Source organism: Fringilla coelebs (genome assembly GCF_963513975.1).
Source record: "Fringilla coelebs genome assembly, chromosome: 3".
Lineage (NCBI taxonomy): Eukaryota > Metazoa > Chordata > Aves > Passeriformes > Fringillidae > Fringilla > Fringilla coelebs.
The window spans coordinates 89,262,392-89,283,134 of NC_140030.1; the positions used below are offsets into that span (position 1 = coordinate 89,262,392).

The 20,743-nt window shown below is 38.6% G+C and overlaps 1 protein-coding gene across 1 annotated transcript in view; it reads left to right on the forward strand.

The window, feature by feature from the left end:
- Positions 1-20,743, forward strand: part of THADA (THADA armadillo repeat containing) — a 151,231-nt gene that overhangs the window by 64,450 nt on the left and 66,038 nt on the right. The window contains exon 29 of the mRNA XM_084203263.1: positions 93-261. Within this exon, the coding sequence (XP_084059389.1) occupies positions 93-261 (169 nt within the window). The remainder of the gene's footprint in view (positions 1-92; positions 262-20,743) is intronic.

Consider the following 20,743-nt stretch of genomic DNA (forward strand, 5'->3'; position numbering starts at 1 on the left):
TGTTTTGGTTTCATTGCCCTGTCCTTTGTCCAGTTGTGGGCAGCCCAGTGGCTTGCTGGATGGCCCATGACTGGTGTGTCTGGTTTCTGCAGGTGTGGGCACAGCCCTGTGTACCGCTGCCGGGAGATGTCGGGCCGGGCCCTCGTTCCCTTCCTTGTGGCCACTGAAGTTCCGCACACGGCGCTGGCCCTGCTGCGGGGGCTCCCGGACTCTGTCGCTCCTGGCATGAGACAGAACTCTGTTCATGGAACCCTGCTGCAAGTAAGCTTGGGAGGCTTGTTTTGCATTCATTTGTTTTTGTTTTGTGAGGGTTTTAAATTTTTTTTTTACTGTTGGGGTTTTTAAAAAAGTTTTTGGTCATACTTGACAGCCAGATAACATAGCATGAGTTGTGCTTAACATTCACACGTTGTCAAAACATACATGAAGACTGCTTTTGAGTTTATTCTGTCAGATGATAAATGTGGAATGCACATTTCAGCTGTCATTTGAAGGCAGTAAGCTGTAAGTAGTAATATTTGCATTTCATATAATGTTTCATCTCCAGAGATTAAAGTGCTTTAAGAGCAAATACCCCTATCTGAGTGTATTTACAGAGAGATCTGTGTGACTTGCACAAAATGACTGAGCAAATCTGAGGCAAAGCTGAACTCCATGCACCAATAGCATTGTATATGTATTCAGACTTGCTACTGACCCACATAATTACTTATCACTCCATTTGCTTTTCCTGCTGCACCAACAGCTTTCTGTCAGTGTGCTGTACAAGTTGTAGGCTTTATACTGTTGTCTTCTGGAAGCATTCTGGAGAACAGCTCACTTATCAAAAATTTTTTCGTTCTCCATATATCATTCCCCTGGTTTATGGCAGTCAGTTCACTGTGTTTCATTTTTAAGCTATCATGGTATTAAGTTACCGATTTTTATTGCCTGTTTTTCACAAACAACCCTCCAACAAAGCCATATTGTACACAATCAGCTCTGTTGGTCTCTCTTAGTTGGCAAGCTTTCTAGGGACATGTTCCCGCTGTAAGCTCTGTGCTGCGATGTGTATGGCTGTTTTGATTTGGTTTTTAATTGTATCTTTTCTGGCATATTATTTCCCTTTAAAATCAAAACTTCCAGGAAATCTAGGAAATGGGTGAAGTCCCTCTAGGGCTGTTAATGTCAACTTTACCTAGAAAGGGTTTCAGGCAGTTGAATCTGGATTTGAATGATGGTTGTCACAGTAAAGGGTTTTGCAGGGTATGGGGTGGGGTCCTGCTCTGAAAAGCAGTTGATGGCACATGATTCGTGCAAGGGATACATGCTGTGTCTGTATGGGAAGGGAGGGATTGCCATCCTCCCATTAGCTGGGCAACCCTGCTGTGTCACAGCTCCTGAAGTGTTAGGAAGAATTCCAACAGTGAGAATGAAATACTTTTTCAACGCAGAATGATTATAACTACTCATGAGGGTATGGACTGGCAGTAGTGTATAGAGTTAATTGCCTTCTCTTCAGTTACCTGGAGAAAAAAGATAATAAAAAATAAAATAATAATGGAGGGTAGATATGAAAGAGCCCAAAGGATGATGTAGTTTTTTCAGTGTCGCTAATGTGATCTTATGCATAACTGGTAGGGCGCTTTCCTACACCTATGGGGTGGGAGATATTCCCAGAGTTTTGACCTGAATTTTCATCAGTTTTGAGCAGCTGCTAGGAGCTACTTCTTCAATTTGTATTGCACAAAGAGAGACCATGCTGTCAGAGAATGATATTCTTCCAAAAATGTCAGTCTTGCTATAACAGTTCAGTAGTTAGGTTTCTCTCATTTGTCTTGGGCTTTGCTATTATTGCTTAGGAATCAAGGGTACTCAAAATCTTTATTTAATGCTAATTTAATTTAGTGTATGGCTGACATGTGACTTTTTTGGGGTTGCTGGATGCCTGGTTTCAGTTTTCTTTTTATCAGTGTTAATTGGGACTTGCAAATCTGGTGGTAAGGCTTATTGAAATGTTGAAATATGGGGACTATTGGTTAAAGCACTATTTCTCAGAAGGCTTACTTGAAGAGATGGTGATCTGGCAGTGTTCAAAACTGTTTGCACTGCTTTTCCATGACACAGTGGAAGATTTATCATCCTCCTTGATATAAAACCAAGACAAAAATTTCTACTAAAAAGAGCAAGTCTGTACAAAACTCAATAAAATATACATTTTTCCAGCAATACAAGGCAAATATCTTATGAAAATGTAATTCAGTCATTTGATTTGTTCAGTCACATGAGAAGCTACTAGGTTCACTGCTTGAGTTTTTTATTTCAGTGTTCATATACTGTCAAGTTCTGAAAAGGAATGCTGGAATTATTCAGAATTTGGTGGCAGTGCCAGATGTAGTAAATTGTGAAGGTATATTTCAGTTATGTTTCAGAGTTATGTAATTTATAGAAAAATCATTCAAAAACAGTTCAGCAGGTAGTGCATGTCTAGACATGCACTAGGTTTTCGAAATGCTGAGATTGCCAAGAAGTGCTTTTTGACAGTGGATGTAGATGTGCTGTGTTTAACTTGAGACCTCTGCATTACGTGAAAACATGTCTTTTTCTCCATAGTGTTTTACCTGTGGCTCAATTTATATAGGAATATGAATTATCATGAGGATAAAATAATGTTATGCTTTACAGATTTTACAGAACAGTTCTTTACAGGAATTGTGTAAGGGGGTGCTGCTGTTCTGTAACACTTGGGGAGCTGATGATATTCTTCGAGAAGCAGTTCTGCATCATAAGCAAATGCACTGACTTAAATAAGGGAACCAAAAAATCTTTTCTATGCTTAATGTTTCCTTTATGAGTACAATTTCTGCTTTATTCCATAAACTAAATTGGCATGGGTTGGGGGAAGGAAATAAAGTTTCTAATTCACATGAAAATGCAAACATTTTGTTCTAGCTTTCTTGAATAAGGAAATCTTTCTGGCTTGTTTTGTTTTAAGATCTTGGCTTTTTAGCTGATCAGCTGAAAGGAAGAGCTCATCCAGAGCTTTATGTAGGGGCTTCTGGAAGAGTATCAAAATTTGAATAGGGAAGCCTAAAGGCTTGTGTATCTTTGACTTTTAGCAGTTGCCAAGGAACTTACAAATATTTGGGAAGTTTGTGAGGTTTCCTTATCAGAGGATCAAATGTTCTTTTGACCTTCTGCCTCTTTTAGGTTGGAATTTCTGCAGTATATATTCAATCTTTCCAGAAAAAAAAATGAGAAATTTAGAATGAGCCAGGCAAGGCTGCCTTTTACCTTCACATCCTCAATCAGTCCTTCCTTGGGTGTGATTGAGTTCCAGCAGATCTCTTCTCCTTGTTTCCTCTGCTGCTTTTATCAGGGAGTTGCCATCAGTGCTCTCTTGGAGGCCTCTGGGTTGCTTGCATGGTGCTGTGTTGGTCACCCAGCAGCTGCCAGGGTGGTTGAAGCCCCCCATGAGGAGCAGGGCCTGGTGACACAAGGCTGTTTCCTGTAGAAGCCCATGTCCACTTGTTCTGCTTTGGCAGCTTGTAGCAGACACCCCCTGCAGCGTCACCCCCACTTCAGTTCTTAGCTGTAAGCTCCCAGCTGGCTCATCACCCACCCCCAGGCAAAGCTCTGTGTGTTCCAGTTGTTCTGCCACAGAGAGGTCAACCCCCATCTTCTCATCTCCCCTGCCTGTCCTTCCTAAAGGACCTGTATCCCTCCATTGCCTTACCCCAAACGTGTCAGCTATTGTATCTTGCCTCTGTCATCCAGCAAGATCACAGACTGCATCTGCACATGGACCTTTTAATTCCTCTAATTCTTTAAACTCTTTCTTTGAGTGCTTCGAAATGAAGAAGAATTACAGGGACCCTATAAAGATTTCTCCAGAAAACAAGGCAGGACCTTTAATTCATCTGGCTGTGGATTATTTATGATGATTAAAAAACCCTCCCAGATGCATAAACTTTCAGACTGGTTTGCCAGGAAAAGCAGATGTTAGACTTCAGCTTTTGTTTTTATCATGAGAGATTCAGTTAACATGATTGATGCTGGATTTCAAAGCCTGTGGTGATGTTCATAGATGGAGAATCCAGTTGTTTTTAGTACAGTGGAATAGCAATAGTATGACTGGAGCTTTCAGTCACAGTTCTGTGCTCATTAGTTTCCAGAAATCTTTTTCACATTTGTATACTGGAAAAATCTCTACTCCAAAGAGAGTGTATATACCCTTACATGCTGGTCATATCAAGAAGAATCCATTGGGCAGCTGCCATTAATCATGAGCAGACATAATTACTGTTAAGGTTTATTTGTTTTTCAAATGAATGAATGTGCACATCAATTGACTCATTATCTTGTGTTTTATCAGTTTGATCTTCACATTCACTTTGGCAAGCCTACAGTTACATATTTTCACAGGGGATTAGGTCAATGAAAGTTATTAAAAGAGACATTGTGTTTTCATTAACTTGTCTGTGCCTTTCCTGAAATGTTGAAGGTTGCTTCTCTTATTTGGCCATTCCATTTGAAGAGCTTTTTGCAATCTCTTTGGCATTTTTTAAGCATGGATTAGGAGGAAGGAGGATTCAGTGACTTCTCCCTCATCACTTGCTGCTTATATATAGAGGGAACTACCTGACTTTGTGTGCCTCCATTTACTGCCTCCACCAGAAGATGGATTGTATGGTCCAAAATAAAGCTTTTGATAGAAGTTCCCAGCTGCATATATCATTAAAGAACAATTTCTGTCTTGAATCTGCTTTGGTCCTGATGAGTACTTATATTTTTGGTGGTCCTTTTACAAGCAATCAAACAACTACATAGAATAAAATTTAAAAAAAAATAAATCCTCTGCTGGTCTGGCATGTTCTTGCAGGTGGATCATTCCTGTTGTGACTGGTTTTGGTCACTGCTGTAACTCAAAAGTCACAGAAATTCTGCTTGCTCTGCTGTGGTCTCTAGAGACATTTCTGTCTATCCCCCATCTTCTCATCTGATGCTTGGCTGGTAGCTTCTCTTATCTTTGCTGCCATCTTCCCACTAATTCCTGTTACTTTGTCACTTCTACTGATTTATCCTGAGATTTGTTCCCTGAGCATATGCCAGTGTTTTGCATTGTGAGAGAAAAACTGTATTCCTTCTCTCTGGGGATCTGTTCTTAATGACATACAAAATATAACTGGCAGATGAAATGGAGAATTCGTTATGCTTTGGTGGAGGGTTAAAACTTCATGAAGATAAAAATGGAAAATCACTTACTTCATGTTGCTTTGAGTTTCAGCAATCAGCAGTCATTTGCTCTTCACAAATTGTTATGCTTAATATTCAAACTTTGTCCAAACCTAATTTTTATCCACAAAATTCTGTGGTGTTAGAGCAGCCAGCTGGTTCAAAGAAGTGTGTGTGTGTGTGTGTGTATGTGTGAGGTGATTTTTCTTTGTTTGTTTGTTTTTTGTGATCATTAATTCAAACAGTTCTGTTAGGCATATGAATGTGGTGTCTCATGCAAGGAATGCTGTTTTGAGATTTTGAACCTTTTTTGTTTAGTTTTTGAAACAAGCAACACTTGCAGCTCAAATCTGAAGAACAGAATTAGTCACGTTGACTCAGTTGCATGTGACAGAAATTAGACTTATAGGAGATACTGGACTTCATAACTCTTTACATTATTTAACATTTATTGTAAAAATTAAACTTCCTTCTGACTTCTTTGGGTCAAGAAGTTAGCAGTTACTTTTCAGGGAATAGCAGCATCTTATAGAAGTAGAGTAATCTCTGAAAATTCTTGAAATGGAAGAATCTAGAGCCCTTGTATCAAAAAATAATAATATGATTAAAACGCTTTCATGGTCGCATAGTAGGTTTTTCTGTACAGGAATTTTATCATAGAATCATGGAATTGTTTGAGTTGGAAGAGGCTTTAAAGATCAGGTTCCAACCCCCCAGCCCTGGGCAGGGACATCTTCTCCTGATAAGATGCTCAGAGACCCATCTAGTCTGGCCTTGAATACTATGAAAGTCATGTACTATTAATTTTTTTTTAATATTTCTAGAGTTTATTGAATACATCAAGGTTTGTGCAATGGTAGAACTTTAAATTGTGCATCAATTCTTTGGGTATGCTGATTCTTTAAATCTTAATGGAGAGCTGGAAGAAGGGATTTAAAGATGAAATAATTGATTTAAAGGATGGTTGGAGCCTTCATTGGAGCAGCAAGAACAACAGAACAAGAACACAGCCTTATAACAGCCATACTGGGTCATGTAAAGATTTGTCTGAGTCAGGGTGCTCCCTCCAGCAAGGAGTGATAGCACAAGCCTAGGAAAAAGAGTAAGGCAGATAAAGCAGCTGGAGAAACATCTGCATGTGTTATCTTAGCTTTCAGCACTTTTGAGCCAGAGATGTATGGATATGACTTTTTGGAAGATAAAAATTTAGTACATGGTTGTACTGATGGAAAGCAGCAATTCATGATGAAAGCATTAGTATGTTAGGTAGTTCAATTATCTGGCAGAGTTGTATTAAGCCAGGTTGTTGTTGATGAAAGTAATAAAAATAGAGTCTGCCTAATGAATGCAGATGCCTCTTTCCTTCCTTTGAGGAGGAGGATTTTGGCTGAAATGGCTCCAAAGGAAGGTCAAGCTTTAGGTATTTCAGATTGTGATCACTCTTGTTTTATGAGTTTAATACTTGAATACTTACTCAGAGGACTAAATGCAGTTTAAATAATTTGAAAATAAAGCTGAGAAGAATGATGTATGAAGGAGAACTCACAAGCAGTCACTGGACCTGCCTTTTATTGGACTGAATAGATAATAAAACCCCACAGAGTCCAGTGACTAGGGTGTGAGAATATGAGGAGACAAGTCAAATACATATTGAAGGTCGTTCTTGGATGCTGGTCCTTGTTGCTGGGTGAAAGAGAGAGGTGTACTATTTATGAGTTTCACCTAAAAATCCTTAATGTGAATTAGCAGCAGTGTTGGCAGTGACCATATTTTTTTCTTGTTTTGTTTTGAAGACAGGAACTCCAGATTCTGAGAGAATGAATGCAGAAGTAGTGTGTTGTTTACTTGGCTTTATTCAGTAGCCTAGAAACATTGTCTATGGTGAATTACATTTTATTTGTCTTGGCAGTAAAGTTTGAAGTGTAGCAGTTCAATGTTGGCTTATAAAAACTCAATGTAGTAAACAAACCTTACATTGTCTACTGATCAAAGAAATAAACCTGCTAAAATTAAATGTTTTCCAGTGAAACTTCCTTTCAGCTGTTTCTCTTCTAACCTCAATCTTTAGTGTTCAAGATAAGCCTTACTTTTAGGATTAGTACAAACAAAAAAGAAATACTGATGCCAGGTTGGAAACATCATTTATATGGAGCTGGCAGTAAGAGAACAGTTGTCTCATTTCTTTATGTTGTAAATTTGTATTGACTGTTACATAAGGGTACGCTGATATAAGAAGGCAGTGAGCATTCGAGAATGAGATTTGTATCTATGAATGCAACAGAAATACAGCTGAGTTCCAGGAATGGGAGGAGGCAGTCTCTGAAAGAGAGTCATTGATGAGATTTTGCCAGAGGTTTTCTTTCAGCTGTTTTTTTAATTAAAAAAAACAAACGGAGAAAAAGATGCGTAATCCGACTGATTGACTGGGCGGCCCTGCTGGTTGTACATTGCTTTGAAGTTGCTTTAACTGTAATTAGTAATGCTCCCAAATATTGTCTCTGACTTCCTAAGACATGTCACCTCTTTTCAAAAGGACATAGATGTACACAGCTTTTACAACTCTATTAGGTCTCTTCAGTTTCTGGAAAATTGAGCAGCTAAGGATATGCAAAGATGCTGTTGTTGTAAACCTTGTGGGGTCACATCTTTATATTTAAAAAAAAAAAAAGACATGGTTTAGTGCAGAATAAGCAACATTCTTCAGTGAGTGAAAACAACTACTGTTTTGATTGAAAGGTAACTATAATAATGATTACTCTGGGTTGTGCCAGGGAGAGCATGTCAGTTGTCCCCTCTGTGCAGGGAGAGAGATGCCTTGATGGATGCACTTCTTCCCTCTCTCCCATACCCTAGATTTTGACAGTTGTTACTCTGTTTATGGTAAGCACTTGCTGTTCAAATGTTTTGGCTCTCCTGTTCTAGTGCACCTAGTTCCACTCCTTTATGAATAAAAGCTGCAACCCTGCTAGCAGAAGTTTTGGGTGCCTGTGTGTGTGTGGCCATTTGAGGTACTCTACCTGGTGCTCAGTTGCAGCCATCCATACAACCTGGCATCTCTAGTTGTGTTTGTGGATAATAGTGCAGTTACTGAAAACACTCTCTGTGAGTGTGGTTATATAAAACAACTTTGATTAGGTGTTAATAAAGAGAAATCCTCTTTATAGGTACAGTTTTTGCAGTGGATACATTATTTTGTCTTTAAATGATGGACATGTGAAAAACAACTTTCAGCACAATGTTTTACTTTTTGTTATTGAAGAGAGTTGAACTATTCTAGGCACTGGCAGAGTAATTTGATTTAGACCTCCCAGAACAACAATTGAACTGTTGTGAATTTTTAAGTGTTCCATTCTGTGCACATTTCTTGCACCTGTTTTGTATTATGAATCTATAAGTATCCCTCATGATTAGTCAGGAAAGCAATCCTATCACTCTGTCACTGGCAGAGGATGTTTTTACAGTTGGGAAGGGAGAAGCTGAAACTTGTAAAGCTTACTGAAGATATAATATTCTCCTAGGTGGTGCAGTGGATTAATTTAGTACTCCATGGAGATCATTTTTCATCTCCCAAAACATATTTTCCATCCAACCCACACAGGATTTTTTTCCCATTCCTTTTGATCTAGGAACCATGTCTTTAAAACTTTCAGAGCCAAATGAAAGACAATCCTGAATACACTTTCTAGATATACTTTTAAAAATCCCCATCCATGGTAAGTTCTGACTGCTTGAGGATGTATGAAAAATTCTTACATACAGTGAGAATTTTTTACTATTCTGTGTTTTCAGAAGTTCAGGTTATAGTGAGAAATAGGGGAAGGTGCCTTCTATGTTTTTTGAAAGCTCTCTCAGCCTGTTTACAAAAGAGAAGAATATTCTCCATGAAAAGAAGAGAAAGCTGGGAAAATGGGCTTTCAAAAGAATGCTGGGTGGGAGAACCAAATGAAGATGGATGAATGTTTGTGAGTGCTTACTCAGTAAGGACTTACAGTGTTGAAGACCAAGATGCAAGAATCTTGAACAGTGGAACAAAAAAATTGAAAGGAAGGAAGAAGGATAAACCTGGAAATCTAAGGAAGTGAGACAAAATAAACCAAAACAAGAAGACATTTTTCCAGTGTGTGACAATAGATATCAAGGGTGTTAATGCATCAAATCACATAGTGTGCTTTCTCTGTCTTAACCAATTTAATGCATGTTAATTGCTTTGGTTTTTTAAATAATTTGTATGTCACATGCATTTCTTTCAGTAGTGTTTCTTACTACTGTCTTTTTCTTTCCTTTATGTATTTAAGAATTTTAAAATACCAGCATTTTTGAAGTAGTTATTTTTGTGCTAAAGTTTTCTAGGAATATTTTTCACATGGCTGTTTGACTTTGAGTGTGTTTTTATATACTGAGGCTCTAAATGGCTGAGTCTGAACTTGAACATACTCTGTAAATGTGTTCCTCTGGTTTTGTTCCTCCAATGGTGTTTATGCATAGGCCAGAACAGTAAATGGATATGCAGGCGTAGGAAGGGTTGTACAGACATTTCACAGACATAAAGAAAGTACTTGGGACAGAAAGTTTATGTGGGTGTGTGATTAACAGGGAGAAGCTGTGTTATGGTTGTACCTAGTAGTGGAGAGTTTATTTGGAGGAGTAGGAGTGGTGCCTTCCTTGTAAGGGCCTGTCTGCATGTTTTGCTTTTAGGTCAGGGGCAGTGTGAGGAGCAAAGCTCTACTGAAGCACAGTTTGTTTTCCACTGTCTAGTTCAATATGATTCCAGTTCTGGGGCATTTCTGCTAAAAATCTCAACTAAAAGCCAGCAGCACTAAACTGGGAGGAGCTGTCAACTCCCTTGAGGATAGAGAGACCTCAGCAAATTAGAGAGATGGGCAACCACTAACTCTGTGAAGTTTAACAGTGATACGTGCCCAATTCTGCACTTGGGACAGGGCAGCCCTGGTTGTGTGTATAGACTGGGAAATGAGAAGTTGTGGAACACCTCCATGGAAAGGGACCTTGGGACCTTGACTCATAGTCCACTTGGTCAGTGGCAAATGGAGTCTGAGTCAGGAGGGCCATCCCTGTCCTGGGGGCATCAGGCACAGCATGGCCAGCTGGGCAAGGGAGGGCATTGTCCTGCTCTACTCTGCACTGGGGCAGCCTCACCTCCAGTGCTGGGGGCAGTTCTGGGTGACACAGTGTAAGAAAGATGTGAAGCTGTTAGGGAGTGTCCAGAGCAGGTCCATGAGGTTGATCAAGGGCCTTGAGGGGAAACTGTATGAGAGTGGCTGAGGTCACTTGGTCTGTTCAGCCTGGGGTAGAGGACACTGAGAGGGGACCTGATTGCAGAGTTACAGTTTCCTTGTGAGGGGAAGAGGAGGAACAGGTATTGGCCTCTTTACTTGTGTGACCAGGAATCAAGGAAACAAGATGAGGCTGAGCTGGGAGAGGTTTCAGTTGGATATCAGGAAAACAGCAGAGATTGTGGCTGGGCACTGGAACAGACTGCCCAGAGAATGGTCACAGCAGCAGCCTGACAGAGTTGAGAGAGCATTTGGACAATGCTCTCAAGGACATGGTGTGACTCTTGAGGATGGTCCTGTGCAAGGCCAGAAGTGATAATAATGTGGATTCTTAGTTGGGTGATGAAATACGGCTCCAGTGGAGCTGCAGGCAGCTCTTGGACTTGGTATACCCTGCAGAGCCTTCCTTAGGTGCTGGAAACAGTCTGGATGTGGTCTAACTGCAGAAGAGAGCAAGGGGAGATGCTGAGAGGGTGAGGGATGCTTCTAAATTTATCACCTGTCAAGATTCCTCCTTTACTTCATAAAAGGTGCCAGTTGTCTTTGCATCATCAGAGTCTCCTTGATATTTGGGAGTGTGGAAACCTCTCCCACAGCTTTAAGCAACCAAAGAATTAATAAGGCTTCTGAAAGAATGATAAGCAGCAGGTGCTTCTATTCTGCCCTCCCTAGTTGCTTGTGCCTCTGTTATCTCTACCCTGTTTCCTCTGGCACCCTCACTATCAACTCTCTCCCACCCGCTCTTGTTTCAGATGTTTGCTCCTTTTTATCTCTGTTTTGGACCTCATCCTCTTACAGAATAGCTGCTGTTGTGGTATTTTGTTGCTTATTGCACTGGAGTAATTACCATTAATTAATGCTGTCAGAAATGCAGGGCAAATGTATCTGTATATTGATTTTATTTCAGAAGTGTAAACTTCAGATTCAGTGCATCTTCACATCTGCAATGAATGTCTCCATCTCTATTTGGCAGGTAACCTCTGCAGATTGTGGTTGTTCTGGCCTGTTTCTATTGTGAAAAATAAGCAGTAGTTATTAATTTTTTTCCCCTCAAATACAGAGGTACTTCCAAAGCTGCAAGAAGGTCTTTGTGACAGAGGTATATATTGGGAAAACTTTACATCTTGAAAATCTGATTAATCCTTTTTTGGTGCAAATGCATCAACAGCATTAAACCTTCCTTTTCACTTGGAGAAATTGCCTATGAATTCAACACTAAAACATCTGATGTAAATGGAAGATACTGAGCACTTAGAGTTCATACTGAGTTTTACTTGAGTGTGGTTGAATTCTCTTAGCACCTTTTCTTCCTTTCACCAGTTGAAATGCATGCATTTGTTTAGCTTTATAATATGAAATTTATAGTCTTAAAAGAGAAAAAATAAGTAAGGTAGGAAAAGCCAACTTCTCTTGGTCTCTATGAAACACTTCTATGGCTCACATCTCACAAATTACAAATGCTCATCTCACATCTGTAAAGTGCAGAAGATCTTTCATTTATTCTTCCAAGGTTCTGTCCCTCTTGTTTCATTGGTGAAGCAGACACTGCTGGGAAATAGAACAGGAAATGTAAAGAGCACAATGTTCACTTCTTTTTCCCACAGAAAATATAGGTGGAACCATGCTTGAGTCCATGCTTGATTTTTTTTGTACCTATTGAATTATTTTGTGCCATAAGAAATGAGAATAAGGAAGAGCCCTTGCTCTTTGGAATGAAGTCACTTATGAACCCAAACCAATTCAAGACAAAGAAGAAAGATTAAATCAGGTTGTCAGTATGTTATGTGAAACATGCAACATGCTTAATACTTTTTAGGTTATTATGGGAATAGAAAAGTTAGTAATATCAGCATAAAAATGTGTGTGTGCTCTGGTGATTCTCCTCTTTTCCCATCTAGTGAATGCTATCCACTTCCATGAAAAGGCTTTGGAAGATGTAGAGATGGACATAGTAACACTCTAAAAGACTTCACATATACACCCTATTGCCAGATTTTTGTTAGGCTTTGTTATTTCCTGATGTAATGTCTAATAAAAAACATATGCTCAGTGTGTGTATGCTGTCTTGCAGCATAAAACTGCAGCCCATGGAAAATCCTGAAGCATTTCAAAAGGAAGAGACTTGGTGTAATCACCTTGGGGTATCAAGGATCTTTAGTTGTTGGAAGTGGGAAAAAAGCTTATGAAAGCCAAAATGAGCTTTTTGTTTAACTAGTTTTGAAATATGCACAATATGGCCTCTTGGTACTGAGTGATCACTGGTGAGGAAAAAAGTGCTGTCTTTGAAACATCACACTGCCTTTAGCAATAAAAGAGAATATTGTTTTCTCTAAAAAAATAGGAAGTGTTAGTAAAAATGATAGAGACACGACATTAAAGAAGGAACTATAACTACAAAGCAATGTAGCTCTTAGAGTTGTTTAATTTTCATAATTTTTCATTTTTCTGAAAAGCCCTATTGTAGAGAGAAGAAAAAAATTGTTTAATTTAATCTTTCAGACAGATACATTGAATATATAGCATTGTTATGTAATTCAATTGGACGCAAGAGTTAATAGTTCTAATGACATTTTCAGTCTTGTGTAATGTGGTACTTTGTGAACAGTTGAAGAAGGAGTTAATTTCCTGTAAAGTTGAGTTTTTGAAGTTCTGTGATCCCCTGGTCCAAATAAATGATTTCTTCCTAAAGAGTTCTTAAGTCAAGTTACAAATCTTCCTAAGCTGATCATGTCCAGCTCTCAAATTATTACAGCAGTAACTTCTTGTTTTTTTTCTCTCAGAGTGCAGTAGGCTATTAGATTTCCTCAGAAAGCGAGAAGTTTGTAATCACCACAGTCTTTAATACTTTCTTCATCAACTCTTTGAGTAGCTAAGTCTTGCTAATGGTTTTCCATCAACCTTTTCCTTTCAGTGGAATTAATATTCCATTCACATGTTATCTTTTAATTCAGTTTTGTATCAATGATATTTATAAAGATTGGACATGACAACAGGAAGAAAGGTTTAGAAGCTGGGAATCACTTGTATATTTTTTGCATTCAGTCATGAACAAAGTTTGTAATGGGATTATCTATGTAAAAAATCCCTGGGGTTTTACACAGACAACTTTTTTGAATGGAATTACAGCACCATGATTATGCACCACAGAAATCCTCAAAGCAGTTGCAGTGCTGCAGTTACAGAAGCATGAAGCACTTGGGAGGTGTCCCTGGACCTTGCCATTCCATTACAGTGCTGTGAGCAGGAGGTGGTGTCACAGAACTGAATTAGACAAACTTGATTTGGGTCTTTTTCTTTAATTAGCCTGATTTCTTGTGAATAGAGTGGGTTATTTGGGGTGACAAATACAAAATTTTCACAGTTTGTACAGTAACTAAAACAAAGGTGATAAATTTGAGGATTTTTTTTCATTTATTTCACAGTTTCTAATGCAAAACTTTCATACTCATTATTGCTACTGTATTGTAAACAATGCTGTCTATAAGGCTTCTCTTCACAGAGACAACTTTATGTATTAAAAACTGTAATGTCACCAATAACTATTTTATTTTTACCTTTTAACTTGTTCAACAATGAGCTTTTTCTTTGTTGTTATCTGTAACTAGAAGAGAACTCATCCACATTAACATCAAGTAAATAAATTTATAAATAGGTGGGCTCCCCTTTTGCAGCTGGCTGATAATTTTTAATGTATTGTAAAGCCAACACGACTGATCAAGTGCACAGAAAATGCGTAATGGTGTTTTGAGAGGGGAAGAAGTAGCTTGATTTCAAATAAAGTTATTTTGCTTTTCCAAGTGCAGTTAAACCATGGAATTTTGTGGAATTTCAGTAGACTCTTTATCTACCTCTGTGGATTCCCTAGCTTCTGAAAAGTTCTTGCTAGTTCATTTTGTTTTCTTTTGTCACACTGAAATATTTTTAGTATTTGAATTATTTGAAGCAGTAATACTTCATGCTGTTATATCTGCTTGATTGTAGTTTTAGCTCTGTAGTGAATTTTGCTGCTTAAAAACAAAACAAAAAAACCAAACCAAAAAAAAAATGCAGCTTTATGGAATGATTCTTCAGTATAAACCATCATTCCCCAGCATAATCTGTTGATAACCAGCTTTGTGATCAGGATTGAGGACAGGGTATGGAATAGGCACCTCTCTAAAAATGGTGATAAGGAAGATGCACACAAGATCTGTGTGCTGAGGAGCCATTCAGTGTGGGACACCTCTTAGCTGCTTTGTAGCAGAGATTATGAACAAATAATGGAGCTATGAGTGAGGGTAGCAGGGCCTTCCACTCATTTCTGTTCTGCCAAATTCAGATTGTGAAGTGACTTGAAACCACAAGCTCTCCCTGGATTCTGGTTTAGTTTATGTAAAGGTAGTAAAATTAAGTGTTTAATCTGTTAACTTAAGAAACTGTTGATTTTAGTGGGTGATTTTGCAATTGCAGCCACTGGTAAAATGCAGAAGCGACCGTACATGGCCTGTGGAGTGGTGGGTGGAGGTGAACACACGCACGACCAGATTGGCACTCATTGCAAAGGGATAACACAGTGAAGAACCCATTGACATACTCTTACCACTTGTGTTTGGTGTTTATTTGAATGAAAAAGGGTATGAGGTATCCTAGTAGTCTCTTCCATCATTGATGCAGGATGGTTTTCAGCTGCCTTGAGCCAATCTGGCTTTTAGTGAAAATGGGTGCCAACTTGTTCTCATTGCCAGTTTTGAAGCCCTAATGCCAGAGGGTTTGTGTAGACTCATGCTCTGCAAACAGCTTGTGCACAGCAGTCCCCATGCAGCTGGATCATCACTGTCCTCTGCCTGCTGGGTGTTGCAGCTGCCACAGATCAGCTTGTGGTCCTCTTGGAGCCATTTCGGCAAAACCAAATAAGACTTAAATATTTAGATGTTATTTAAATAAATTTTAATATTCCAATTTCAATATCAGGCCTCTGCTAACCTAATTGATGTGACTGAAGGGAATGGGGAGCTTGCTTTCATTAGAATCCTGGGTAGGATGTTTGAAATTGTCAAACTTCAGCAGGATGTGGTGTCAAAAAAGTGATGGGCATGGTAACAACTGCTGCTGGCACCAGTGTGTTCAGAAGGCAGCAACCTCTGTGCAGTTCAATATCCAAAGCTGAGTAGAGGGTTAAGTGGCTTTAAAAACTGTTCTTAGAGACAGTGAGACAGCTGTACTCCTCCGGGATACAAAAATCAAAGGCAAACATGTGCAAATGTTGGAGAAGGTGGCCTTGAAGAAGGGAAAGTCCTGGAAGAACTTATTTTTCAAAAAAGTATTTTCTGGCATAAAAACTGTTGCTGTTGACATTCCCTTGTGTCAAAACCACATCAAGTGCGTGCAAGTGGAAGAGAGAGGGGGGAAAGTAACAATAAAGAGTAGATCTCTCTGACCAGCTTCTAATTCCTCTGAAGAGAAGACCCCCAGGAAATTTCATAATTTTATTCTGGATATTGTCTGTTACTGGTGAATTCACAAGGGCAACGTTCATCTGCTGGGGTGCTGCTGATTGTAAAACAAAGAGCATGATCTTACTAGAGCTTGGAAAATGTTTGCTAGCTTTCAGTTTGGCACTTCTGCAATAGCGTAGGATGCTTGTTTGTCTGGGGAAAAAATCCACAAGGCGATGAAGCACTGTCACTAATTAAAATCAGAAGGAATACTTGAGCCGTTTGGGGGAGATGTAATCAGCTGACTAGTGAGATTAAACTTGGGGAACAAAAGGCAAATACATTGCAGGTAGAATTCCAAATGTTCAAAGCAGAGATGAAAAATTCATTAACGTTGCTCTCTGATTATGCAGTTAGCCCTTTCCTTGCCCTTAAGTTTACCTTGGCTGGGGCACTTGCAGTTAAATGGCACTGTGGAAATTACTGGAAAACATTAACATTAACTTGTTATTGTAAGCTGACATCATGCTGAGCCTGATGGGAAGAGAAAATTTATAAATAGCTTGTCCATATGTGTAAGGCAAAAATCTGCTGATCTTCAGCAGTAGGATGATTCATGTATTTGCTGTAGTTTAAACTTCATTGTGAGTTTTTTATGTTTCTATGAACTTTGTAGTTTCAAGAACTGCAGGAAGATGAGTGGTCCAAAACTGACAGAACTCTGAGGAAATACTGTTGATACTTTCAGTGCAGTTTTGATTGTACAATCTATATTGTATTGACAGTTAGGTATTCTTCCCTCTGTGTTTTCTGAAGAGCCAAGTGCTTCCAAAAAAGTATACTTAAAACATAGTTTTGGCATTTTTTTCTCCTCCCATAAATTCTCATGCACATGCCTACTATCTATGAACTGGAACTTGGGAGATCTGAATTGTCTGTCTCTGAGATGCATCCTTTGGGTATTTCATAAATCACTTAATCTCTGTTTCCTTGCCTACAAGACTTTATTCTGTAATGTGTTATAATATGGGAGAGGGGGGTCATATTGAGAAACAATGTGTGATTACATTAGTAAAAGCTTTATTTCTACATCATTCATGGAAAATAAGTAAAGAGATGTTGTGTATTTCAGGGAGCCAGTCCTCTTTCCTCTCAGAGGATCTTCCTTGTTGGCAGGTGGCTGGACCCACAGACACCTGGCCTGAACAGTGCTGCCTTGTAGTCCAGTGAGACTGAAAATAGAGGAGGGCTGTTGGGTTGAGGATTGTCTTTTTTCCCCACATGTTGCAGCTAAGTAGGATACTCTCACACAACTTAATTTTTACGTGTTACTGTATTAAAAGAAGAAAAAAGGAAAACTGTTTGCATTAACTGCACCTTCCTTTTTCCAGTTGTCTTATTGTAATAAACTTGTAAAGCTGAACTCATTATTAATGTTTATGCTTGGAATTCAGTTTAATTTATCTGCAAGTTAAGCCCACCCATCAGCTATGCTGTCTAGACACAAAGTTACTTTTATTGCATGTTTCAGTTGTATATTCCCTTTTATAGGGATAGTTTTGGCAGAGAAATTCTTGTGAGTTTTACTTGCATTCAGCTGTATTGCTTTGTGTTGGAGGAGTTTGGCATTTGAACTGGGGGTCTGGGCACCAAGTGGATGGTGTTTGATGGATCTGCAGAGCTGTCGCCCCCGATGTTCCCCTTGTTACCTGCATCTAACTGAGTAAGAATTTTCGTTAATGGAGGAACATTTGCCCTATTGTTTGCACTCAGAGGTGCAGCAATCCCTGTGTGGAAGAGCAATCAATCTTACCTAAGTTCAGCAGGCTTTGAAATGTTGCCTTAGAGTTCAAACAGAAGAATACAGTTGCTAATATTGAATTCCTCAGATGCAAATGGAGCCATTAATGGTGACAAAATTCTAGTAAATAAGCGGCAGTGGAAGTTGATCCTCGTGCACAGAGACATGTACAGGCACAAGTTATGACTGACAATGTACAAATGGGGAAAAGCTTTCAGAAGTTTTTATACAACCTTGAAAGACATCACTTTTTTTTTTTTTTTAAATTTTATTACCATGGTTATAGCAAGCTGCACTGGGACTTTTCATGTGTCAAATTATTCCTCAGACTTTAAAAATACTGAATATTTTTCTCATGTTTGAGAGAGACCTGTGTATATATTTTCTCCTCTGTAAGTTTAAAATCATTAGTAGATAATTTTCTGTAGCGGCAAGATTTACTTCACTTTATTTTATAATGTGAATTTGGGAACTAAAAGCATCAAGGGGATTTAGCTTATTTCTAATTATTTTCTCAGCTTGTGTGTTAATACAGACATTCCTGAGGCAAAAGATCACCTCTGCTGAAACCAGCAGAGCTGCAGGGTCAAGTGGCAATGTACTTCTGAGCACTCTTGATAAACACGTTCATACTGCGTCTCTTACCATGTCAGCTTCTTTGTGTCAGTGGGGTAGCTGACAATATTCTTCCTAATTGTAAATATCCTTCAGTACACAGGAATGTGGGCCTTGGTCATTTATTTGCATTTGTTTCCTTCATGTGGGTATGTACAGGAGAGTTGTTATGAAGACATAGCCTGAGAAAAAAGAATTTCAAATTGTTTCACTGCCACCCCTCAGAAAAAAGGAAGAGGTAAAAGAAAGCTGGGGTGTGTATGTGTGTGGCTTTATATCCTTTGGGATAGGTGGATTAAGACAATGATGGCTGGGTTTTTAGGATGGCAGAGTATAGATTTGGAAAAAGAGACTTCATTGTATCCTTGCTGCTGTTTGTTCTGATTAGAAATGCAGGCTGACAATGCAGGACAGAAATGCAGGACAATTCTAAACTGCTCCCACCAGCCTGGTTTGTTCATTTCTCTAGACTTACAGGTTTTAGTTAGATGTTGTGGGAAGATAATGGGGAGGTTTGCAGAGAGTGGAAATGCCACCAGCTCCACAGTAGCCTCTTTCATCTCTGGTCAGGCTGGCTGCTTAGGAGGATGTGTGTGAGACCCACTCAGGTTTGCCTTTTCTTTCTTTGACTCATCAGGCAGATTTGCCTTTTCTTAGCCCTGCCTGCTTATTGGGGTTTTCTCTTTGCACATCAGCCAGTCCTTCTGGTTGGGTTTCTCTGCCCAGCACACGTACCTTTAGTTGAATGACAGCTTAAAAAGTATTTTAAATCCTAATGGTAAAAAAGTCTTAATAATGAAGTGAGACCTCATATTGGGGTTCTGTGTTAACAGGCAAACTGTGCACTTCTAAGAGAAGATTCAGCTGAGTCTTCCAAGTGAAATGAATCTGGTGTTTCCTGGCAGCAAACTTGTCTCTGTTTTGTTTTCTCCTAATGAAAATTTTGAGTCACATACACAAATTTTAAATTGCAATTCCATTTCATGAGACTGAAATAGGAAGAAAAACCTGGAGAAAAACGTAATAAAAATTGTATTGCAAGAATTTTGATCGGTGAATTTCACATTTTGTTGGACTTGTTTTAGACAAAAATGCATTAATTTTAAATGTAAAAAACACATTTTTAATGAGGGATGTTTTGTGATATATGTCTGTCACTGAGAAGAAAGCAATTTAGCTATTTTTCAGCATCTTCTAACTTTCATGAATTATGCCACATTCATAATTTTCATCTTATTAAATAGCTGTGTTATTTTGGCTGAGTTATACAGAGTTAACTGGTATTGTATTCATTGATTTAGATGTTTTCAAGTATTTTTTTACTTCTTAATTCAATTAAAACATGCTTCCCTTCATTTTAATCCAAGCAACTTTTAATTAATGTATAAACCCAGCTTCATGAATTTTGTTGCATATATTTGGAAGAAGGATTCAAGTTCCATAATTTCTCATAAATAATTAAGCGAAATAGGGTAATTAGATAATGAAATGTGCTGACAAAACTAAAATTCTGGAAAAATTGAATTGTGAGCCAGCTGTTGCTTCAAAGAAAGAAAAAGATTTTATACAGTTTTCATAAAATTATTTGCAGAAGGAAATTGTTGAACCTCAGACTGCATTTATTAGTCCATACAAAAACAACTTTAAGGAAGCAATATCTACACGCAATCACGTAATGTATCTCTGGCAGAAATAATAATCTGATGTGTTAGTTGTCAAACTGCTATTATGTAATGAAAGACTTCAAAGAAAGGAAATGGTAGGAACAAAGGGGGTGATGCTATAATAATTTGGTATATCTAAATGATCTAGGGCTGTGAGATGAATGATGGTTTTTCTAACACATTTGTCTGTGGGTGACAAGAGAATTGATAAACGTTTGAAATTCCTCTTCATTATATTGCCATTTAAATGGGGAAATAAATTCAGAATATTTACTCTCTCCCACAAGCTCCAGATAAAAACTTCTCTCATCAGTAAATACCTCAGGTGAAGAAAATCCTTAATGACTGTAATAGGGTTGATTTATCCACAGAGTTGTTAAACCTCAGTGTGCCAGAGTCTGGGTCATGAGGACACGGAGCGCAGGGTGCCTCCAGCAGTGCCTGGTGCAGCACCTTTGTACCCCGTGGTTCTGGACTCATTTTAAGCTCTGCAATGTGCGGGGCTGTATTTTCCACAAATACCAATTTTTAACAGAGCAGGGTAATAAGCAGATAGTTATAACCTCTCCCTTCTATTTTTGTATGGATAACTTGTTGGAAAACAAGGGGGGGATAGATGAGTTTTTTTCAGTCCCATTGTAATTATCACACTGGTGCTTTTCATCTTTAAGAAAAAAAGGGGATTTTTAAGACTTGTTTTTCCCTAGAGCTAATTATTGTAACTTTGAACTTTTTATCCTA